The 20087-nt window shown below is 39.9% G+C and overlaps 2 protein-coding genes across 2 annotated transcripts; both read right to left on the bottom strand.

Annotated features, from left to right (window-relative positions):
* Positions 1–246: 246 nt before the first annotated feature.
* On the bottom strand, positions 247–6305 carry LOC115369118 (bile salt-activated lipase-like). The gene is made up of 11 exons (XM_030065678.1): positions 6243–6305; positions 5013–5160; positions 4774–4893; positions 4416–4613; positions 4178–4308; positions 3399–3506; positions 3146–3260; positions 2529–2715; positions 2154–2357; positions 1318–1527; positions 247–447 (listed from the first exon to the last, which is right to left on the bottom strand). Exons 1-11 carry the CDS (start codon positions 6303–6305, stop codon positions 267–269), a joined length of 1665 nt encoding a protein of 554 aa, XP_029921538.1. The 3' UTR covers positions 247–266.
* A 1728-nt stretch (positions 6306–8033) lies between these two features.
* On the bottom strand, positions 8034–19721 carry cel.2 (carboxyl ester lipase, tandem duplicate 2). Its single transcript, XM_030065680.1, has 11 exons — positions 19324–19721; positions 18158–18305; positions 15461–15580; positions 15128–15325; positions 13885–14015; positions 13638–13745; positions 13437–13551; positions 10881–11067; positions 9833–10036; positions 8703–8912; positions 8034–8331 (listed from the first exon to the last, which is right to left on the bottom strand). The coding sequence occupies exons 1-11, from the start codon at positions 19387–19389 to the stop codon at positions 8148–8150; spliced, it is 1671 nt and encodes a 556-aa protein (XP_029921540.1). The 5' UTR covers positions 19390–19721; the 3' UTR covers positions 8034–8147.
* Between the last annotated feature and the right edge of the window lie 366 nt (positions 19722–20087).

The following is a 20087-nucleotide window of genomic DNA, read 5'->3' as shown; positions in this document are numbered from 1 at the left end:
AAGACGAGTAAAAATAAATAATTTTGAAAGCAACTTCCCCAGCAGTCATATTATCCATCAGCATGTCATGTATTTTCACTGCTACGCCAAAAATTTCTGATTCTGTGCGGGTAAAAAAGCATTCATTTCAGTATCAAATAAAAAAGCAGAGTCAAAATATTGCATTGGTCATACATTTATTTTTGCAGCAAACCACTTCTGACATGATGCTTTCGCTCCACAGCTCAGGTCTACAGTGTACTGTACGTGCACAGCAGAGGCACATTTTAGACACTGCTGTTGGGCAGATTGGGCAGCGTGCTGGCCCAGAAGTGCACGTAGCGAACCCTCATCTTCTGATGCACGTAGCTGTTGTCCATCTTCGAGTTGATCTCCAGGTACTGGTGTCCGGAGCTGGTGAATTTAGGCCAGGTAGTGGGCACTTTAAGGTCTCCTTTGTTGGGGTCTCTGTGGAGACAGACACATCAAAGAGCAACTGAATCATGTTTTAGGTCTTTGGATAAAGATAATTTGTCTCCCACTGTTGTGTTTATCTGTCATGAGGTTTCAACATCTGCTATTACCAAAAGTGCAATGACCAAAATAATGATCAAAATGCTTTTTATTGTATGTGTTACACTGATCCAAGTCTTGTTTGCTATATACAATCTGTGTCAATGTCAATATATGTTGTGAAAGTGTCCGCATAGTATCTCATTAAAGGAGTACTCCAATGTTTGGGGCAAAGGAAGTAAATAAATATTAAGTATTTTAAAAACTCTTGATGATTGCATCCTTCCAATTTGTCACTGTTAAAGGAATATTTTCTATATTTTCTGACTCAGACTGAGACAAGATGTTCGATATCATTCTCACATCTGTTCATCCAGTGGTCCGGTTTCTATGGGTTGCATTTCGTGCTAGCTTAGCATAAAGACTTGAAGTCTATGGGAATCATTAGCCTAGCTCCATCACAGTGAAAAGAAAAACCTTACAGCTGAAACTATCTTACTTTAACAATTATACAATATTATTGTCATAACACAACATACATAAGGTTTATTTTTTCCACTTTGATAGAGCTAGGCTAATGACTCCCATAGATTTCAAGCCTTTATGCTAAGCTAACATGAAACAGCTACCCATACAAACCAAACCACTGGATGTACAGAGGTGAAAATGATATCAAACATTTCAGTCAAGGTAAGTAAGAAAAAGGTTGTTTTTCCAAAAAACATTTGAGTATTCCTTTAACAATGCTATGATAAATTCATGCATTGCACTTGGGATTAAAGTGAATCTGATTCTGATTGAAAGAGTTCAGGTGTAGCATTATACCCAGTTTTGGCAAAGTTAGTCCAGTAGGCGATCATGTAGCCGGAGAGATCGCGGTGCTTTGGCCAGTATGCCAGAGGCGTAGTGAACGGCTTTCCAAACACATACTGGAGGTCATCGGCGTGATCTGCTCCCATCCAGCTGGGGTAGGGCCTGGCCACACCGCCCATACGGTTGGGCTCTGATAAGACGTAGGAGTAGGTGCGACCAGTCCTTAGGTAGGAAGGAGAGAGCAAGGATGTGATTATGAATACATCAAGCAGAAGGAGATAGTTTAAAAAAAAAAAAACAGGAAAGAGAGTCTCCACTGAAATTAACTCAAAAATCTGAAAGAAAAAAAAAAGAAAAAGAAAATGTCATGGACTCAGAGAATAACATAAGAACTGTAAGGGGTCACAGCTCTAATTGCAGAAGAACCAGAGATCTTTATTAAGAATGTTTTTGTATTTATTAATTTGACTTTCATCACCTTTGCATCCCATACTGAGGCTACCACTATGCTACTATTATATATCATATACTTTATTATTGTATACTATGCACACAAAGGGATAATGCTTTATATTAAGGCCCTTATAATAAGTGTTAGTTAATCAGTAATAAGGCCCTTACAATTCCTTCATAGGATGCTTATGAAGACATTTTAAAAAACAGACATATTATTATTTATGATAGCATTACAAAGAAATTTAACTAACTTAACTATTATGTCACTGTTAAACCTTTACAAAGCTTTTTTGCTTTATTAAGGCTAAAAAAATGTTGGAGAAGTCACACATACAAAATATATACTGCATGCAGATATTCTTTTTTTTTCATCAGTAGTGAGATGTTCTCACGTGGCATTGGCAGCATGAAGGTAGAGGGCAGCCTGTGTGGGAACCAGGAAGATGTAGTCGGTTCCGATCTCCACAATGGTTCTCTTAATGGTCGTCTGGCTGGGGTTGGTGCCCCAGTTTGAAGAGTACGTGGCAAAAGCGTTGTCCAAACCAGCCTGGCCTTTCTCCTTGGTGTACGAACGCAGGAGCCTCCTGACATCCTCTCTGAAATAAGGAATCAAACGCTTGAAAATCAGATTTGATAGTGCAATTTTATACCAGGAAACAAAAAAATGTGTCACACCACAGTTCTCAAAAATTTACATTTGCTCTGAGACAATTTTTGGCATCATATAAATTTGCTGTTTGCACTGTGAGCTGCTGAGTGGAACTCACACAGGGGTGTCCACCAGGGGATTGTTGATTGACGGGACATCTAAACCAGTGAAGACATGTCCGTCCATGTCGTTGACGCCAGCGATGTAGTCCACATCAGCAGCGTTGTGGAAAAGCTTTCCTGGCTCATCAGGAAGGAAGTCCCCGTCGATCGTAGCAGCCAGGACCAGGTTGCTGACGAGGGGGTCTGATGGAGACAAATACAACCACACACTCATTTCTCAGCTAATTGTACTTACTTCAGTTTAAAATGGCTGCGTACTAATATGCTTTCCTTTCCTTTCTTTTTTAATGGTTTGGTTTCCTTACCTTGTTTCGTCTGAGGTGGCATATATTTTAAAATGACCACAAATGAACATTATGCTGCCTTCAGGTACTTATTGAAAAGATCACAATTACAAATTGAGGGTGCATGAACAATGTATGTAACAATTTCTACAATCTCCAAGTTCTCTTGTCTCTCACAATTTATGGTCTAAAGGAATAATGTTGTGCCTCTGATCCTTCTAATGTTAGTGAGTAAGGAATTGAAGTTTACTCTGCAGTTGTGATTGGCTTTGATAAAGAGTGTCTTTAAATGTCCAAAATGTAAGAAAGGCTGCAGGTGGACTTCTTACTGTCGGCTGAGCTGGACAGATTGAGTGAACCGGCCAATGTAAGAACCGCAGGATCAGTCATCCTCAAACAGGCAACCATACTGTCATCGGTGGGGCAGTTGACCTTCAGGGCAATCTAGAAAGACAAGACAATCCTTCACATCATGTCTAATTGTTTCCTTAACACAAAGTTACATGCAGGCTTCAGAGCTGCAGCTTCTTATGTCAAAAAGGAGAGATAAAAGTTATAAAAATCTGGGGATTTGCTCTATACCTCCTCTGCCAGCCTGCGGGGGTTCCTGTTGACAGCCCAGGGGCAGAGGGCGACCCCACTTTGGGAGATGGCTCTCCTGTACAGTCCTCTGTTATGGGGCGTGAGAGTCTTATTTGGGCACATGCACGCACACACACGCATGCACACACACATACACACACACACACACATGCAAACACACAAATAAGTAAAAATCTCTACACCTTACCTTTACCTCGCTCAATTAAGTTTACCCTTTACCCTTAAGTCCATGATTCATGGACAGTTTCTGGGGAGCACATTTAGGACAACATTTGTCAATATGCAATATGCTCGCTTCAGCCAATCAGAGACAAGAAAAGTGGTCAAGTGACCTGTCACACTTCAAAGGACAATGGCAGAAGGTGCAAAGCGGTGCAATGAGAGCAAAGAAATGCTAATAATTATTATACATTTAAGCAAACTAGCTGTTGGCTGATAGTACAAAAGTAAAACAGGGTATTCTGCATTGTTAAACAAAAAAAAATTGCCCAGTCACTCATACTCATTGCCATTAGTCAGCATTTTGTATCATAGCCTTTACATTTTGTAACTGTTTTTAAATACCAAATCTCATTTATCTTCACGAACGTCATCTTTGTTAGTCCTTTTTTCCTCATGTTTAAAATTGATACAACATACGCTGAAATGTTTCAAAGCTTTAGAGGCTATCCCACCAATTTTACAATAAACTGCACATATTTATGCTTTGATTTAATCATGCATACAGCAAGCCAAAGGTGCAGGAGCCAGCCTCTCACCTGGAAACTGACGCTCGCTCCGCCTGCAGACTCTCCAAAGAGGGTGATGTTGTCAGGGTCTCCTCCGAAAGAGCGGATGTTCCTGTGCACCCAGGCGATGGCATAATGCTGGTCCCACAGACCGTAGTTTCCTGTCCCAGAACAAACTCTGTGCTACAAGTGGTTTGGCTCATTGAAAATATCACATCTTGGTAAAACGCTGTCTGGATTCAGTTCAAATGGCCACCAGGGCACCTACCAGGTAACGAAGCATCACCGGTGCTGAGGAAGCCTAGGGTTCCCAATCGGTATCCCAGAGTCACCACAATAACATCCCCCCTGTCTGCGATCTCCTGTCCGCTGTACAGGTAGTTGTCCAGGAAGTTGGCTCCCATCGAGCCTCCAGCCAGGAAGCCTCCGCCGTAGATCCAAACCATGACTGGGAGATTAGTGGACACTATAGGCACCAAAGAAAAAAGCAGATTGTGGTTCCGTTTCAACATAAGAGCTTAAGAACAGAACGCAGACCTTAAAGGAATATTCCAGTGTTCGTACAGAGGTGAAAACGTCATCAAACATCTTGTCTCAGTCTGGGTAAGTTGGACAAAAGCCTTTACCTGAACGGCCATGAGGAACCCAGATGTTAAGGTAGAGACAGTCCTCACTGCCGCGGGTGGAGGTCATGATGAGGTTGACCTGAAGGCACCTCTTCCTGTATTCAGTGGCTTTCAGGACGCCTGAGGAGAGGCACACAGATAGTTCTCATGACGCATTACGTCATACAGTTCAGAGATTTATCTGCTGTTGCACTTATTGTCGCTCTGTTCGGTGATCATTTTAAATAGCCCATACTCACCGTCCCAGCCGGGGTGACGCTTCGGTATCTCAAACCTCCCGGGAATGTCAGCGAAGGGAATTCCCTTGAAAATGTCCATGTGCCGACGATACCCGAGGCGGATGTTCTCCCCCTGCACCATGCCTCCCTCCGTCTGCACCACACCCAACTACAATCAAGAGCATCAAGCCTTATTGATAAGAATCAGGTTTTAGATTTAGTTTAGACAGTCAAGTGCAAAAAAAAAGTGCAGGAATTCAAGTTCAGGTCAATTGATGTTTGCACAGAAAAAACAGATCGAGCTGGATGACGACGCGGCATTCTGCAGCAAAAAATATGAAAAAAATCATTCAAAAGTCTTGCTTAGACTGAAGAGACTAGTAAATTCTTTCCGCTCTGGGTTAATATGCACAATGTTCCTTCTTGTGCACTGCACCATATCATTTTTTAATTTTCCTTGAGTGAAAGCAACAGCAATAAAGGTGAAAGTATCTGCCCATCCGCTGCTGATAAACATATCTTCTGATACAATTCAGTAGCATCTTTTTTTGTGGAACAATGTAATAGACGGAATCAATAAAGCATTTAACATATTAACCCCATAAAGCCTGAACTATGAAAGAATTTGCAGAAAATTCCAATTTTTTGAAATTCAGCCCTTTATTTAGTCCTATAACAAAATGTAAAAAAAAAAAAAAAAAAAAAAAAAAGATTTTTCAAAAAATATTTTATTACACACGATTTTTCTGTTGTATCATGTATGACAGTACTTGAAATGCCAATGGTATGGTCCAGGGTGAACAGGGGAAGTGTCCAAAGGTATACAACAGTATTTTGGTCAAGTATTGATTAGACTGAAATGGAATGTGTTATTTGATAATGTGTATCATATATGATACAAATGGTTTTATAGGGTTAATTCAAAGTATGGGTAATGGTTTGAAAAACTTGAAGCCAAGAAAACTGTAGGCATATGAGGAGTTTTGCTCCAAAGGAAGATATCTAACAATTAAAAAAAGAGACAAGTCTTGTTTTTATAAAATGACTGATGGCTCAAGATAAGAATGAATTTCACAAAAAGTAAATATCAGTGAATATAGATATAAAATATACAAAATTGAAAAATTAAAGCACTTTTACTGAACCTTCTGCATTTTAGAGCCATTGGATAATGAACGTGGCCGGATGATGGTTATCTTCCAGACTGGAAACAACTCTTCATATCTCGGTCAAATTTGCTTGAACACTTACAGATGTCGCAGAGACAGTCTCCAACGAAAAAGCCACAAGCAGCAAAATCCCCAGTCTCTCCATCTTGACCCAAAACTGAAGGAACAGAGTTGATTTCCTCCCAGATTTTTATAGCAGAGGTGTGTAAGAGACCCCTCCCATGTTCAGCACATGACCAGCGCTGCCCTGCACATTTCTCATCATTACACAATACATTTGATAGGCTCCCCTCGTCCTCTTTACTTAACCTCACTCCTTAAATTATAAGATACAAATAGAAAAAATAGTTTCAGTCAGTCGTTTTGTTCAATGTTCCAATGAAATAAAACTTTCAGACAGTGGATCAGTTTGACCAGGTCTGTTGCTTGCCAGATAGATTAGCCATCAGTAATTCAGAACAGCTGCTAATTAACATCACTTAAAAAAAAACCATGTAATTTCAATCTTAGTCATTTTTTATTGTTTGTTTTCACTTCAATGAAAAATGACATGCTCAGTCATGGATTGGGGAAATTTTCAGACCTCTTTGGCTTATGAATAATTTGCTAACTAAAAAAAATTGGATGGTCAAGGTAAGATCAAGGCTATTTTCTACAAGGATTTCATCCAACAGTGGCAATATGCTTATGTGCAAAGTAATAAGGGTGAGCTTTCTCTCTAGACAATGATGATTGCTAAATTCTGAATATTTGATTTGGCATCAGGGTCAGCTGCCATTTCCTCCAAATCCTCTGGACTATCCAGTGCAGTGAATAAGGTGGGAGGGTCGCTTGTACAGTAAACATTTGGTTCTTGATATTGATAATAAAGCAAGAAGTGATCGGGCTAAGATGCTTTAGCCTCAGTCTGTGTCCAGATGCGGCGTCAGAATCGTGTACGTGGTAATGTAAATTAGTGTTGGGCTTGGGTGAGCGTGGGAATGGAAAGTCGTGGCTCTGGGATGACAGATCGAGTGTTGATTTTTCCGGGGATAAATTGGGCCGAATTCAAGAAAAACTAGGTGAAATAAGGTGAAAACAAGATAAAACCCCAATGGCGTGACCAAAGTACATTTCTCTCTGACATCCAGCCAGGTTTCTGTGACGGCACTTGCCCTACTCTCCAATGAGCCTCTCAACAAATTTACTTATCTCACTTCAGAAAAAACAAAACAGCAGAAAAAGGCGATGAATCACATTTTCATCATATTGGAAAAAATGACAACCTACAAATAACCTAAAAACTATGTCCTAAAACATTTGAAAATGTGCATAACCTAATCTGGTAATTCAGTAATTGAGAAAAAACATGAGATTGGATTGAATTAATATAGCTAACAAACTGGTGTCCTTTAATGGAAAAAGTATGACAAATTACTCATATGTCACTAAATGGAACAAGGCCCCCTTATTATAGGTTTCTGGGATAAGGTGTAAAAAGAAAAAAGATTAATTGATAAGATAAGATAATTAATTATCTTTGGAAAGAGATTAAACCTTAAACTTCTGTTTTGCAATCTTGTGATACATTAAATTTGTTGAAACAGCCTGAAATCTCTCTATTTGTCTCTTTGGGGCGACCACTGACTGAATCCTCTAGGAAATTTAAAATTTTATATGTGAGTGCCAAACGAGCAATGTAATGTGCTGTCTCATCATTTCCCTCTTCCCTCTCTCTTTCTGTTTTTTTTTTTTTTTTTTTAAATGTTTTTCTAAAGGGCTCTCCACCTTAACATTTAAAGTAATAAAGATAACACTAAACAGAGCAAGTGTGAACAATATGTGACTGTAAAAATAATAAAAATAATGATAATAATGATGATGAGGTAGCAGGTGACTTTTTTGTTTTGGTTTATTTTCTCAGTGATGGAACGCAGTGAATTACTGCGATCCTCAAACTCTGGCATGACGACGAAACGTTTTTAATAAAAGGAATAGTGGAAAGTCTCTACTCAGCAGCTGAAACTGAGGGCAGGCTGGGCAAAACGCTCGACCAGAAGTGCACATAGCGCAGCCTCATCTTCTGTTTCACTGAGTTCTTGTTCATCTTGGAGTTGATCTCCAGGTACTGGTGTCCAGAGCTGGAGAATTTAGGCCAGGTCGAGGGCACTTTCATCCCTCTGTTGGGGTCTCTGAGGGTTGCCACAGAAAAAAAAAAAAAAACACAATTATGAAAGGATTGGGAGAGATAATATCAATCAGTCTCTGAAGGGATCATAAACACTGAAATACAATTAATCAAATTCTAGTTTCCATCATAATCAAATAATTTGTTTTCCTTGGAAATACTTGAAAATCACAAATAAATCAAATTCATGCCCCTTAAACAGGTCCGTCTTGAGAGCATCCACATGACACAAAGTTTTTCAGTGTCAATAATAATAATAACAATACTACTACTACTACTACTACTACTACTACTACTAATAATAATAATAATAATAATAATAATAATAATAGTTTCACACAAGATGCTGTAATGAAAATGGCTGCTGTCTTTTACCCTGTCTTGGCAAAGTTGGTCCAGTAGGCGATCATGTAGCCGGAGACGTCGCGGTGCTTTGGCCAGTATCCCAGAGGCGTAGTGAACGGCTTTCCGAACACATACTGGAGGTCATCGGCGTGATCTGCTCCCACCCAACTGGGATAGGGCTTGGCCACACCAGCCATACGGTTGGGCTCAGAGAAGAGGTAGGAGTAGGTTCGGCCTGTCCTGTACAGGAGAAGGAGAAGTCCACCATCATATATAATTTGCCGTATTACATGTAATGGAGCACAATTTGTTACTTGTCAGTTGTATGTTCAGATGTTGACTTTGTGTTGAATTGCTGATATGAATGCTCGAGCTGTAGAGGGGATGGATATGGTTTTGTTTTCATTTTTGGTTTACATGATTGTTTTTTTCTTTTCTTTTCTTTGGCTGTTTTTGCTCCTTACATGATGCAAGGTTTTGTTGATGTATTGTTTATTATGCCACTTCATATAACAACAAAGAAAAAAGTTTAAAAAACTACAAAACCTTTGGGCTCACCAGTCATCCAATAACTGATGACAGGATCAGCCTGTGGATGATCATGTACAGTGCACATGCTAACATTTAGCATGCAGTATATGGGCAAATGTATTTGTCTACAATCATCAAAAGTAGATATTTTAGCAGTCCTGGTTTATTTTATGGCCTGTGGACTCAACAATTGCCAGAAAGCAATCTCAATGTCAATCTGCGCCATTAATGAAGACCACTACAAACAAACAGGGCAAATGCTCTCAGAGTTAGCATACACATAAAACAAAGGTATCTACCTGAGACACAGACAAGATTTTGGTGTCCCGTTACATATTTTGGTAAGGTAGCCAATGACCCAAATTCCCAAAAAAGCTGGTGAGGCCTCTTAATGTATCATAAGCACAAATTTGGGTTGTTCCTTCAATGGAGGAAAGTAGGACAGTAGAGTTTGCTTATTATTTGTCACATCTTACTGTACTTTTAACACATGACCAGCTAAAACACTATGAACATGGTGTACCATAAGGTATTTTGAATGCATGTGAATGAGGAACGAAGCAGTTTGCATCACATAGATGGAACAAAGCCATGCACATAAATCTAAACAATAAAAAAACTGTTCTCACGTGGCATTGGCAGCATGGAGGTAGAGGGCAACCTGGCTGGGGATCAGGAAGATGTAGTCGGTTCCAATTTCCACGATGCTTCTCTTGACTGCCTCCTTGCTGGGATTTGAATTCCAGGAGGATGAGTACTGGGTGAAAGCTCTGTCCAAACCAGCCTTGCCCTTGTCTTTGGTGTAAGCACCCAGGAGCGCCCTCATGTCCTCCCTGGAATGTGACACAAGAGCAAAAAAACAGTTCAGAAATGACATTGTGATTGAGACCGTGTTTCTGAGATCACATCCTGCAGTTTCACGATCAAACCTAAAACAACGCCATGTCTCCCATCTGTGCCATATATGCATCTCTTCTTTTTTTAAAGCAACCTCACAGAGCTTTCCGTTTAGTGTTGACTTTGGCAACCCCTGTGGGCAGAAAAGTGGTAGTGTTTCCTGGAATCATGACTGCCCTCCCATGAGCATCTACGCCTCGTGCTGTAAAGATCTTGATTTGGCCTTGTGTTGAAAGTGAGTGGGAGAAAGATGTCATTACAAATGACATCTTAGATGCCTGCAGCTAACGTGGCTAACACATAGGTTTACTAACTATATTAAAACAGAGCCTCGGAGTCAGATCTCAGCCTTGTGTGTCTCAACATGGAAATATATGACCTGGGAAAATGTAAACATACACTCTTTTGGTCTGTGTACCATAAATTATTTCATCTGATTCCTTTGTGGCACCAACCCGGTGACAGGCCTTTAGAATAAGTATCTAGAAATAGCCCCAGTCTTCTAGATGATGGTCTTATTTGCTTATGTAGCTCATATAGAGACATCAGTATTAAAGTGAGTTTCATAACCAATTAAAAACTCCTTGTAGTTAAATGAAAAGCAGCACTGTGGGTGGTAGAAATGGCCAATTCTAGTGCAGCTCTCCAAAACAACATCTTTAAATCATGATGCTCCGGTCATATACTCTTGCAGAAATAAAAACAGCTCCATTTATGCATTAAGAATAAAGAAGAAAGTTCCCTCCTCCTTTGTTGTTGTCTTAACCCAGTGACACTCACAAAGGGGTGTCCACCAGAGGCCTGTTGATGGAGGGGACGTCAAGAGCAGTGAAGACGTGTCCATCCATGTCGTTGACGCCGATGATGTAGTCGACGGCGGCGGCGTTGTGGAACAAGTTGGCGGGCTCGTCAGGGAGGAAGTCCCCGTCGATCACAGCAGCCAGGAGCAGATTGTGCACGACGGGATCTTGGGGGAGTTGACAGAGACGTTTAAAAGGCATTTCACAGGATGATGCTCAAATGTAGAAAGGCAACAGTAAAATATGATTAACACTTATTCTGTGGAGCCAAACAAAGAATAGAATGAAAGTGTGAAACCAGAGTCACCGTGACCGAAAAGGCTGAAATGTCTAAAGTGAGCCATCATGAACTATTTCCCTGTGTGCTGTCAATATGATATGGTAATCAATACTTCAGTAATCAGTTATCCTTTCACTTGCATCACCTCCTCTGCCTCCTTACCCAGCTCCCTTTTTTAATCTGCTGTCTTTTTGCACACAATATAATCCAGACTGTACAAATTTGCTTCATAAAGCATGCTCAGTTCCTTCTTTGCATTTGGACTGTACCTGTCGCCTAAAGTGTTTGGTATAACACACGTTTGATTTTACCATATATGTGTTTTTTATCTGATTTAGTTTCTTTTTTGCAAGTTACTGTTGCTGTAGAGAGCTGTCTAGACAAGGTCATTGTAGGTTTTCCTGTAGGACATTGAAAAATGAAGCACTGATTGGAAAATACCATTCTATATTTTTGTCAAAGCCAGCAACATGTCAACACCAGAAGGCAGATATCAAGAAAGAGAAGGCTGCACAAAAACTCAATAGAGAGAGAGGTAAATAGAAATAAATCCAAGGTCGGGAGTGCCGAGTACGGTGGAGGCAAACAACCTGAAGGCAAAAGGGCTGCAGAGAGTAAAGAGTTTAATCTAGGAACATCGAGCAAACCTCCTAATAGCCTTGAATTTAATGGTGCCTTGCAAGGTCAAGACATTTTGCACACCAAATTTCACTGCTACAGTTGGATTATAGTCAAGGCTTAAAAGGACTGATGAGGTCAGTAGGTTTAAGACTTTGCAAAGACCACAAGAAGCAATGGTACAACTGTAACGAGCAAATTTACAGAAGATACAACACCAGCTCTTTGGTATTTAACCCGTCAGGTCAAGGCTTATGCTTCCTCCACTGCGCTGTTGCTACAAATACGGGTCTGTAGCAGCTGCATATTTACACATCAAGGAAATGTAGACGATGCAGAGCAGACCATTAGCTCTCAGACTGTAGATTTGTCAGGAAAAACATACTGTGGCATTTTGAGGCTGTGAAAAAAAAAATATGAACTGTGTAAGATGCCTCCTAGGCTCAAGCAGTCTGAAAAGATTTAGTCACAAACTCTAGAAAACGAGTGGAAAGTGCTGAGGCAGACGGGTCATCACCTGCACCAGAGATCCCAGTAAACACACCGAGAGCTGATCATTAGACGCTGAGATATTTCTCATGCTGAGATGTGAGATATTTCTGGTTGAGAGTCCAGGCAGCCAACTTGCATATTAGTCATGTGCACTCTGAGGGGAGAGAAATATTTCATGGGGGACTCGGGAGTCAGGATGAAGAATTTATGGGTTAACGTTCCACATTTTGCAGCGTAATGGCATGAATTTATTGCAAATGGTGAGGAATTAATTCGATTTGTGGATGCCCTCAGATGTAAGCCTGAGATCATAAGAGACAGGGGTGAAATTGGTGTTTGGATATTTTATGCCATGTCACAGTGGCAATAACTTCCAAACGGATGCTCGGATTTCCACCAAATTTGGTTGGAAGGTTGGTCATGGGCTGAGGAAGAAATAGCTCATTTTTCGCACCCCTTGGCCAACAGGGGGCATATTAGTGGCTGTGGCACATCGCAAAAAGGCTCATAACTTCTGAGAGGATTCCCACATCATCACAAAATTTTGACTTTCATTCAAAAGGGGGTGTCGTATACCACAAAAAGTCACATACTTTCCCAAAAATTAAGGTTTGTCCTGAGTTATGAATAGATATAACTTCTCGTACTGATTCTGAGATATCCACTTCATCTCAGGCCATGGACTTCTGTTTTTTTGTTTTTTTTTTGGTGCAGACAAGTTGGTTAACACGCAGTTACACCCACATTGTGCTCTTGATTACAGGTTATTAGCTCTACTGAGTTTAAGCAGAGGTAAAGAGGGGGGTTGGGGTGAAAATTAAATTACCCACTTACAGGCAGAATGAGTAGGATTTTGCTAAAAAAAAAAACAACAACATTTACACTCATATAAAAATAATCTCTCTCAATCATCACTTCTGAGCCACTAGCAGTGTGTGTTGATGTGTGTGTCTCTGCCCTCTGAATTTTCTTGTTTTGCTGAGCTCAGGACTCAGCAGGTTCGTGGCTCCCAGCCAATCACAGCGCGCCGTGCACAACATTCAATAAGAAGCTACAAAAATCGCAGACACAAATTGTAACAAAAAAAAGGAAATAACACCAAGTGCACAAAGCTCGTTCCACAACGAGACAGATGCGAGCACTCACTCTCAGGAGATCCGTGTATGTTGAGGCTCCCGGCCAAGGTGAGCTGAACAGGATCGGTCATTTTAAGACAGGCCATCATTGTGTCATCAGTAGGGCAGTTTACTTTCCGAGCAACCTGGGAAGAGAGGATTAGAAATCAGCTCAGTGCATCACTTTTTTCATGCACTGAGTGACGGTTTACAGCACACAGTTTGTACACACCTCCTCTGCTAACTTGCGGGGGTTCCTGTTCACAGCCCAGGGGCAGAGGGCGACCCCGCTCTGGGAGATGGCTCTCTTGAACAGTCCTTTGTTGTGGGGAGTGAGAGTCTGTTTTGATGGGATTCAGACAGCACACACACATACACACACACACACACACACACAAACACAAACACATTATCAACCACTTAAACAATGTTAGTCTAGTACTTATGGCCCTTTTTCAGGTCCCTACGCAGCCTCTCACCTGGAAGCTGACACTCGCTCCACCGGCAGACTCTCCAAAAATGGTGACATTGTCAGGGTCTCCTCCGAAAGAGCGGATGTTCCTGTGCACCCAGGCGATGGCGGCGTGCTGGTCCCACAGACCGTAGTTTCCTGTCAGGGGACAAACAGATTTTCTTTAAAAAAAATAATCTTTGTATTTGAGGTTCGCCTTGTTTTTACATCAAAGAGCCTTACACAGGAAGGAAGGAAAAACACCAGGCTTCAGCAGACACATCTAAAATAAGATGAGACAGAATATTTGATTATTTGATTCAGACTTGTTATTATTTTAGATAATTTTGTAATTAATATTCATCTAGTCTTCAGGTTTGTTTTTTCAGTCTTTTAATGGAGGCTATCAAATGATTATAAGTTACAACATGCCAAAGCCAAGAAAAGTACTACCTGAGTAAACTTTACAAAGTGACAATGAGGTTATGCGTGAGATATGTGGAGCAAAACTGTTGTATGATGACTCTACTTCAACAATGTCAATTCATTTCAAGAAACTTCACCTGACCGTCATCACCACCATAACAAGTGAGAGAGAGGGACTTCCAAAACAACATAGGTAGGCAATGAGTTCAATGAACTAAAGGCATACATCAAAAAACAATTTTTCAATTATTCATTTCGACCACTGACCGATTATTTGATCATGGAAAATATGAGTTTTGCACATCCCTAGCTGACAGCAAACAACTCCAAGCCCTTTCATTAGGTAAAAGACAGTTTACCTAATCATCCACTAGATTTATGACAGTTTACAGATTTATTATAAATCCTTACAAATTGTCATGTAAAGCCTATATCAGTTTTTCTAGTGGTCATTTTTAAATATCTGTGGAGATGCAGTATGTAAAGATTGCCTTTCTTAACACATTATCAATATATACTGCAATATCCTGATTAACTTACAGTGTTTATTATGTCTATTTTCTATATTGTGTACATTATTACCTATTATAGTAACTTCCCACCTCGTTTCACTTGTACCCAAAATTTCCTGATAACTGGGCACATCCAAAACATTTGCACACACCATCTATCACATTTTGCATTGGTTCTGGCTCATACAGACAGCATTTCAAGCCAAAATATTTATCAAACATATGTGAGAGTCATCTGTTTTTTGTGATTTCCAGGTAATATTTTGACACTAACTGCTGGACTTGATTGATAAACTTGATCAGACTGCCGACAGAGCCCGGGATAGCACCCACCAGGTCCACTCGCATCTCCAGAGCTGAGGAAGCCCAGGGTTCCCACTCGGTATCCCAGAGTCACCACAATGACGTCCCCCCTGTCTGCGATCTCCTGTCCGCTGTACAGGTAGTTGTCCAGGAAGTTGGCTCCCATCGAGCCTCCAACCAGGAAACCTCCGCCGTAGATCCAAACCATGACGGGGAGATCAGTGGACACTACAGGCAACAACACAGAGAAATACACCACTATGAAACATGCAGCTTCAGGGAAAACTAAAAGGAGCATAGCGACACAGTTCCTGCACAGACTGAAGCTGAATCAAAGTAAACAGATGAGGATTGGATCATTACCGTCTCGGCCATGAGGGACCCAGATGTTGAGGTAGAGACAGTCCTCGCTGCCACGAGTGTCAGTCTGAAGCAGGTTCACCTGTAAGCACCTCTTCCTGAACTCAGTGGCCTTCAGGATGCCTAAAGGAAGTCATTTAGATGAGATACACTCTATACCTCGTGCACTGAATCATACCACCAGTCCCTGCAAACTGGTCGTGAGGATTCACTGAGCAGGATAATGCAGGATGTGGGCAAATGAACTGAAACATCTCATGAAAAAGGACTTTAACTCTGAAGCAACTAGCAGTATATGCCAGCTTGAGTGATGTCAGATTTATGAGGACTTGACAGCACAGCACTATAGATCTGACTAATCAACAATCACAAAACAAAAGCATTGCAGTAAAACATATAATAACTAAAAAAAATAATAATAATCTGACAACGGCCATTGAGCTTTCAAACTAACAGCTGGTGCATCAGTCAGAAAAATGACTCAAAAATCAAGACTGCCTATGACAAATGCATGTATGTTTTTCTGTAGAAGAAAAGAAGGCAAAGAAAAGTGTTCACAGGTAGAAGCTCACCAACAGGGATCAACACACACATCATTTACTAACACAACAAAACTGTCATCTGTGACTGGAGCTGGACGATATGGACAAAATCAAATATCACAATATTTTTGACCAAATAGCTCAATATCAATATTGTGATGATATTGTAGTGATGACCTATTTATTTTGCTTTTACAAAATATTTACACAATGAGATTTTTGCTAAATTATCATCAGTAATGCCTATAATTAAAAAAAAAAAAAAAAAGTTAGTAAAGGCAAATAATAGTACTGTCTAATAATTTCCTAAAATTGTTTGCCTTTATTGTGATGCAGCCTTTAAAACCAAGGACATCACATATGCCACATCTCAATATTACAATATTACAATCCCAGATGATATCTCAATATCAATATAATATCGATATATGGCCCAGCCCTATCTGTGACAGAGTTTCAACAAAAATTGTGCTAACTAGACACAAAAGTTATTATTGTTAATGACAACTAAGAAAAAAATGAAAACTAGACATGAAAAAAATCATTAACTGAAATAAAAATAAAAACAAGGCTTTACAAAAAACAATAACTAACTGAATCCATTAGCCAGTTTACAAAATTAACTCAAATAAACTAAAACTGTAGGGAAAATGTTTGTCCGTTTATTTCATACATAAGCCTAGTATTTTGGGTGGATATGAAATCTGTCTTTTCAGCCTTTTGACAAGTATCCTATATTACAACATACAACATAGGTTATACATATTTTAAATTAACATGGAAACTATAAAAACTTAACCCCTTGTGGACGATTGTCGCGAATTCGCGACAAACCACTTCTGGTCTTAATGGGGGGTTGCGCAAGGGAAGTAATTGTAAATCTGACGTTTGGTTCAGTGTGCATTTCAGTCATCACCTTTTCACAGGTCAGATGCATGGGTGAAAAGGTTAGAGGACAGTACAGAAACATGTTGTTGTTCAATTTCAATGCCTGATGCCTGATGTCGCAGATGCCTGATGTCGCTAATTTGCATCATACCTAAATTTATATCTATTGTATGTGCTATATTCAAATTAACAATCTCCACTTAATTTAGCATCTGCTTGAAGGCAAAAACACAAACAATTAATTTTTTTAGATAATTGTAAATAAATTCAGGCAGTAAGGGGTTAAGGAAGCTAAGCATTTAAAAAAAATAAAAACTAAAATAACAAATACACTTTAAAAAACGAATTTAAACAAAACTAAAATTGAAAACAAGTAAAAACAAAATAAAAATAAAAACTAATAAAAAAATGCATATAATAACCTTGCTCACACAGCAGGTATTTATGGCAGAGCTGTCTGTCATTTGGAAATCGATTATATCTGAGGACAACGCACAGAGATGCATAACCTGAGCTCAAAACCCAGACTCCTGAGCAAGAGGGAAACATAAAATGGTTGCCCAAAGTCAAAACATGCCTTCAGAGACTGTTGGTGGATGTGTGATAATGAGCAGCAGCTCGTGGGAGTCTGATGACTGCTCTCTTGCTCATACAGGCTCAGAAACATGAGGTGATTTTACTGGAGTGGCAGCCTGTGGTGTAAAGATCATCTCCTCGTGATGTTTCCATACTCCAGGGTGAATATGTCCACATATACAGCACACTGTGTTAACCAGTTTAATAATGGCTTCATAAACTCCAGGATAAAATCAGACACCCTCCTCAGTCTCTCTAATCTCTAAATTGACGTCCTTCAAAGATTCCTACTTACCTCCTCTATTTAAAAAAATAAAATAAAATAAATAAATTGTTCTTTGTCCTTGTCCTCGCTCCAAGGAGTATTGAAGGTTTTTTCTCGAATAAAAAAAGCAGCCTTTGCCCCTAATATTCATATAGCATTCATACATCGTGATATGAGACTGGATATCATCTGGGATTTTGGATATTGTAATTTTGTGTCTTTTCCTAGTTTAAAAGGCTTCATGAGATGCTCTAATATTTCCTTTTACCATTTAGTTATTAGAGGCATTACTGATGATCATTTATCAAAAATCTCATCCCCAGTACCGATATTAAGTTATTTGGTGGAAAATATTGTGATGTTTGACTTTGCCCTACATGCTTTGGTGCTGTAAATTTGTGTATACAAGGCAAGATGTCAGCTACCCACCGTCCCAGCCAGGGTGACGCTTTGGCTTCTCAAACCTCCCGGGAATGTCAGCGAAGGGAATTCCCTTGAAGACGTCCATGTGACGCCGAAACCCCAGGCGGATGTTCTCCCCCTGCACCATGCCTCCCTCCGTGTACACCACCCCCAGCTACAATCAGAGAGTGAGTGAAAGACGCTGTAGGTCAGCTCTCCGGTCACAGAATAATTGTGTTCTTGGACATCTTATTCATGTGGAAAATTTAAGTCAAATCTCCCAGAGGCAATTTGATTTGGTGCCAGAATAAACTGCTCTGCTGCCTTGCAAGGAAAACTCAGCTTGCCCACACCAACAAGTGCTTATCATGTAAGATCTTTTTCCAAAAGTGATTAAAATTCAGTCCACATTTTTCATGTTATAACTTAATTTAGAGGCAGTCACGTAAAATATGTATAACCTTTATTCATGAAATATTGAAATTCAAAGTTGGCTTGATTCATTTATTCATAAAATATTGAAATATTGAAATTTAGACTTGGCTTGATTTATCACTTCCATTTTAAAACATGCCTGAGAAGTGGTTTCAGTTTTCCAGTTTTGCAGCTGAGCGCACGAGGCATCTTCAGCATAGAGCCAACATGTGCTCAGTTTACACAGCTGGCCAGCTGCACTCAAAATCACACACCACTGTGGCCAATCAAGCTTTAATCCTTGTTTGAGAGTATCTTAAGCAGAACGCAAACAGGTGCTGTAAATAAATCCTGAAAATATGCTACTTAAATCATGTATATACATTTAGACCAATTCATCTTAAGTTACATCAATAATCCACCTAATGGCAGCTTTGGATAAGAGGAAATATTTTGAAAACATGCAGTTGCAGGCCCAAGGAAACACTACAGTTGAAGACCAGCAGTTTGGACAGAAAATGGCCCTGAAACCTGCATTTTATTTGCAGCAGAGCCAATTCCTTCCCTTAAACTTAACCTGAGTAAACCCAGAGCTAAAACTTTCGGTCTAAAACCTCCCTGGTTCTCTGGGCCTGCAACTCTGGCAGTTTCTGTGCATGCAGCTCTATGTTGTGAAAATGTGGGTGCTAAGAATAAAAAAACTGAAAAAAGCAATGCCATATTCTCACTGTATGTTTAGTATATAAAGTCATTAAAGCTACAGACTACTGAGAACTTACAGATGCTGCTGATGCCGTCCCCAGGAACAGGGAGACAGCAACCAAAATCCCAAGCGTCTTCATCATGGCTGTCCAAAAACACCAGGTCAGGTCCTGGCAGTCGTCCCATAGTCCTTATATACCAGTTACCCCTCCCCTGTGTCCGGCTGGTGGCAAGAGACCAAAAGGAACACGCATATGGATCATTACGCAACAAGCCTCCCATTCATATGGAAATTTCTATCAATCTGTGTGTTGCAGATGATGTTGCACAACCTTCAGGCTGTGACCTTATTTCACGGTGCAGACTGGTGAATGTGCATCCTTACAGTGAAATGTATTAACTACTGTCCTTGTAGTTTTGTAGATGTTGTAGCAAGTGGTGTATTGCATGCATACTGTCATCGTGATGTTCCCACAGAGGACAACAGCGAACATCGGCTGGGAAGAGCATCCTTTGTGCTCTGAAATGACTTATTTGTAGTATCTGTAAACCCTTTGCCTTTTTTGCATCCCAAAATTGTTTAAATATCAAATTCTCCAGTGTGTTTTTTTTTTTTTTTTTTTAACCAAATTTGACAATGAACATTAAAGGAGAAATTGGTCAAGACAAACCTTTTTATAAGGTGCAGTCTACAGTGTGTATTGTTAAAAAGTGAACCATATGTACATATAAACTGTATTTACACATCACATTTACATTCACACTACACTCATATTTCTGAGTTACGGGACCATCATCCATACAAAAATACACCTCAAATACAATAAGGAGATAAGAGATT

Source organism: Myripristis murdjan, chromosome 12, assembly GCF_902150065.1.
Source record: "Myripristis murdjan chromosome 12, fMyrMur1.1, whole genome shotgun sequence".
NCBI lineage: Eukaryota > Metazoa > Chordata > Actinopteri > Holocentriformes > Holocentridae > Myripristis > Myripristis murdjan.
This window is presented reverse-complemented; position numbering and strand designations above follow the sequence as displayed.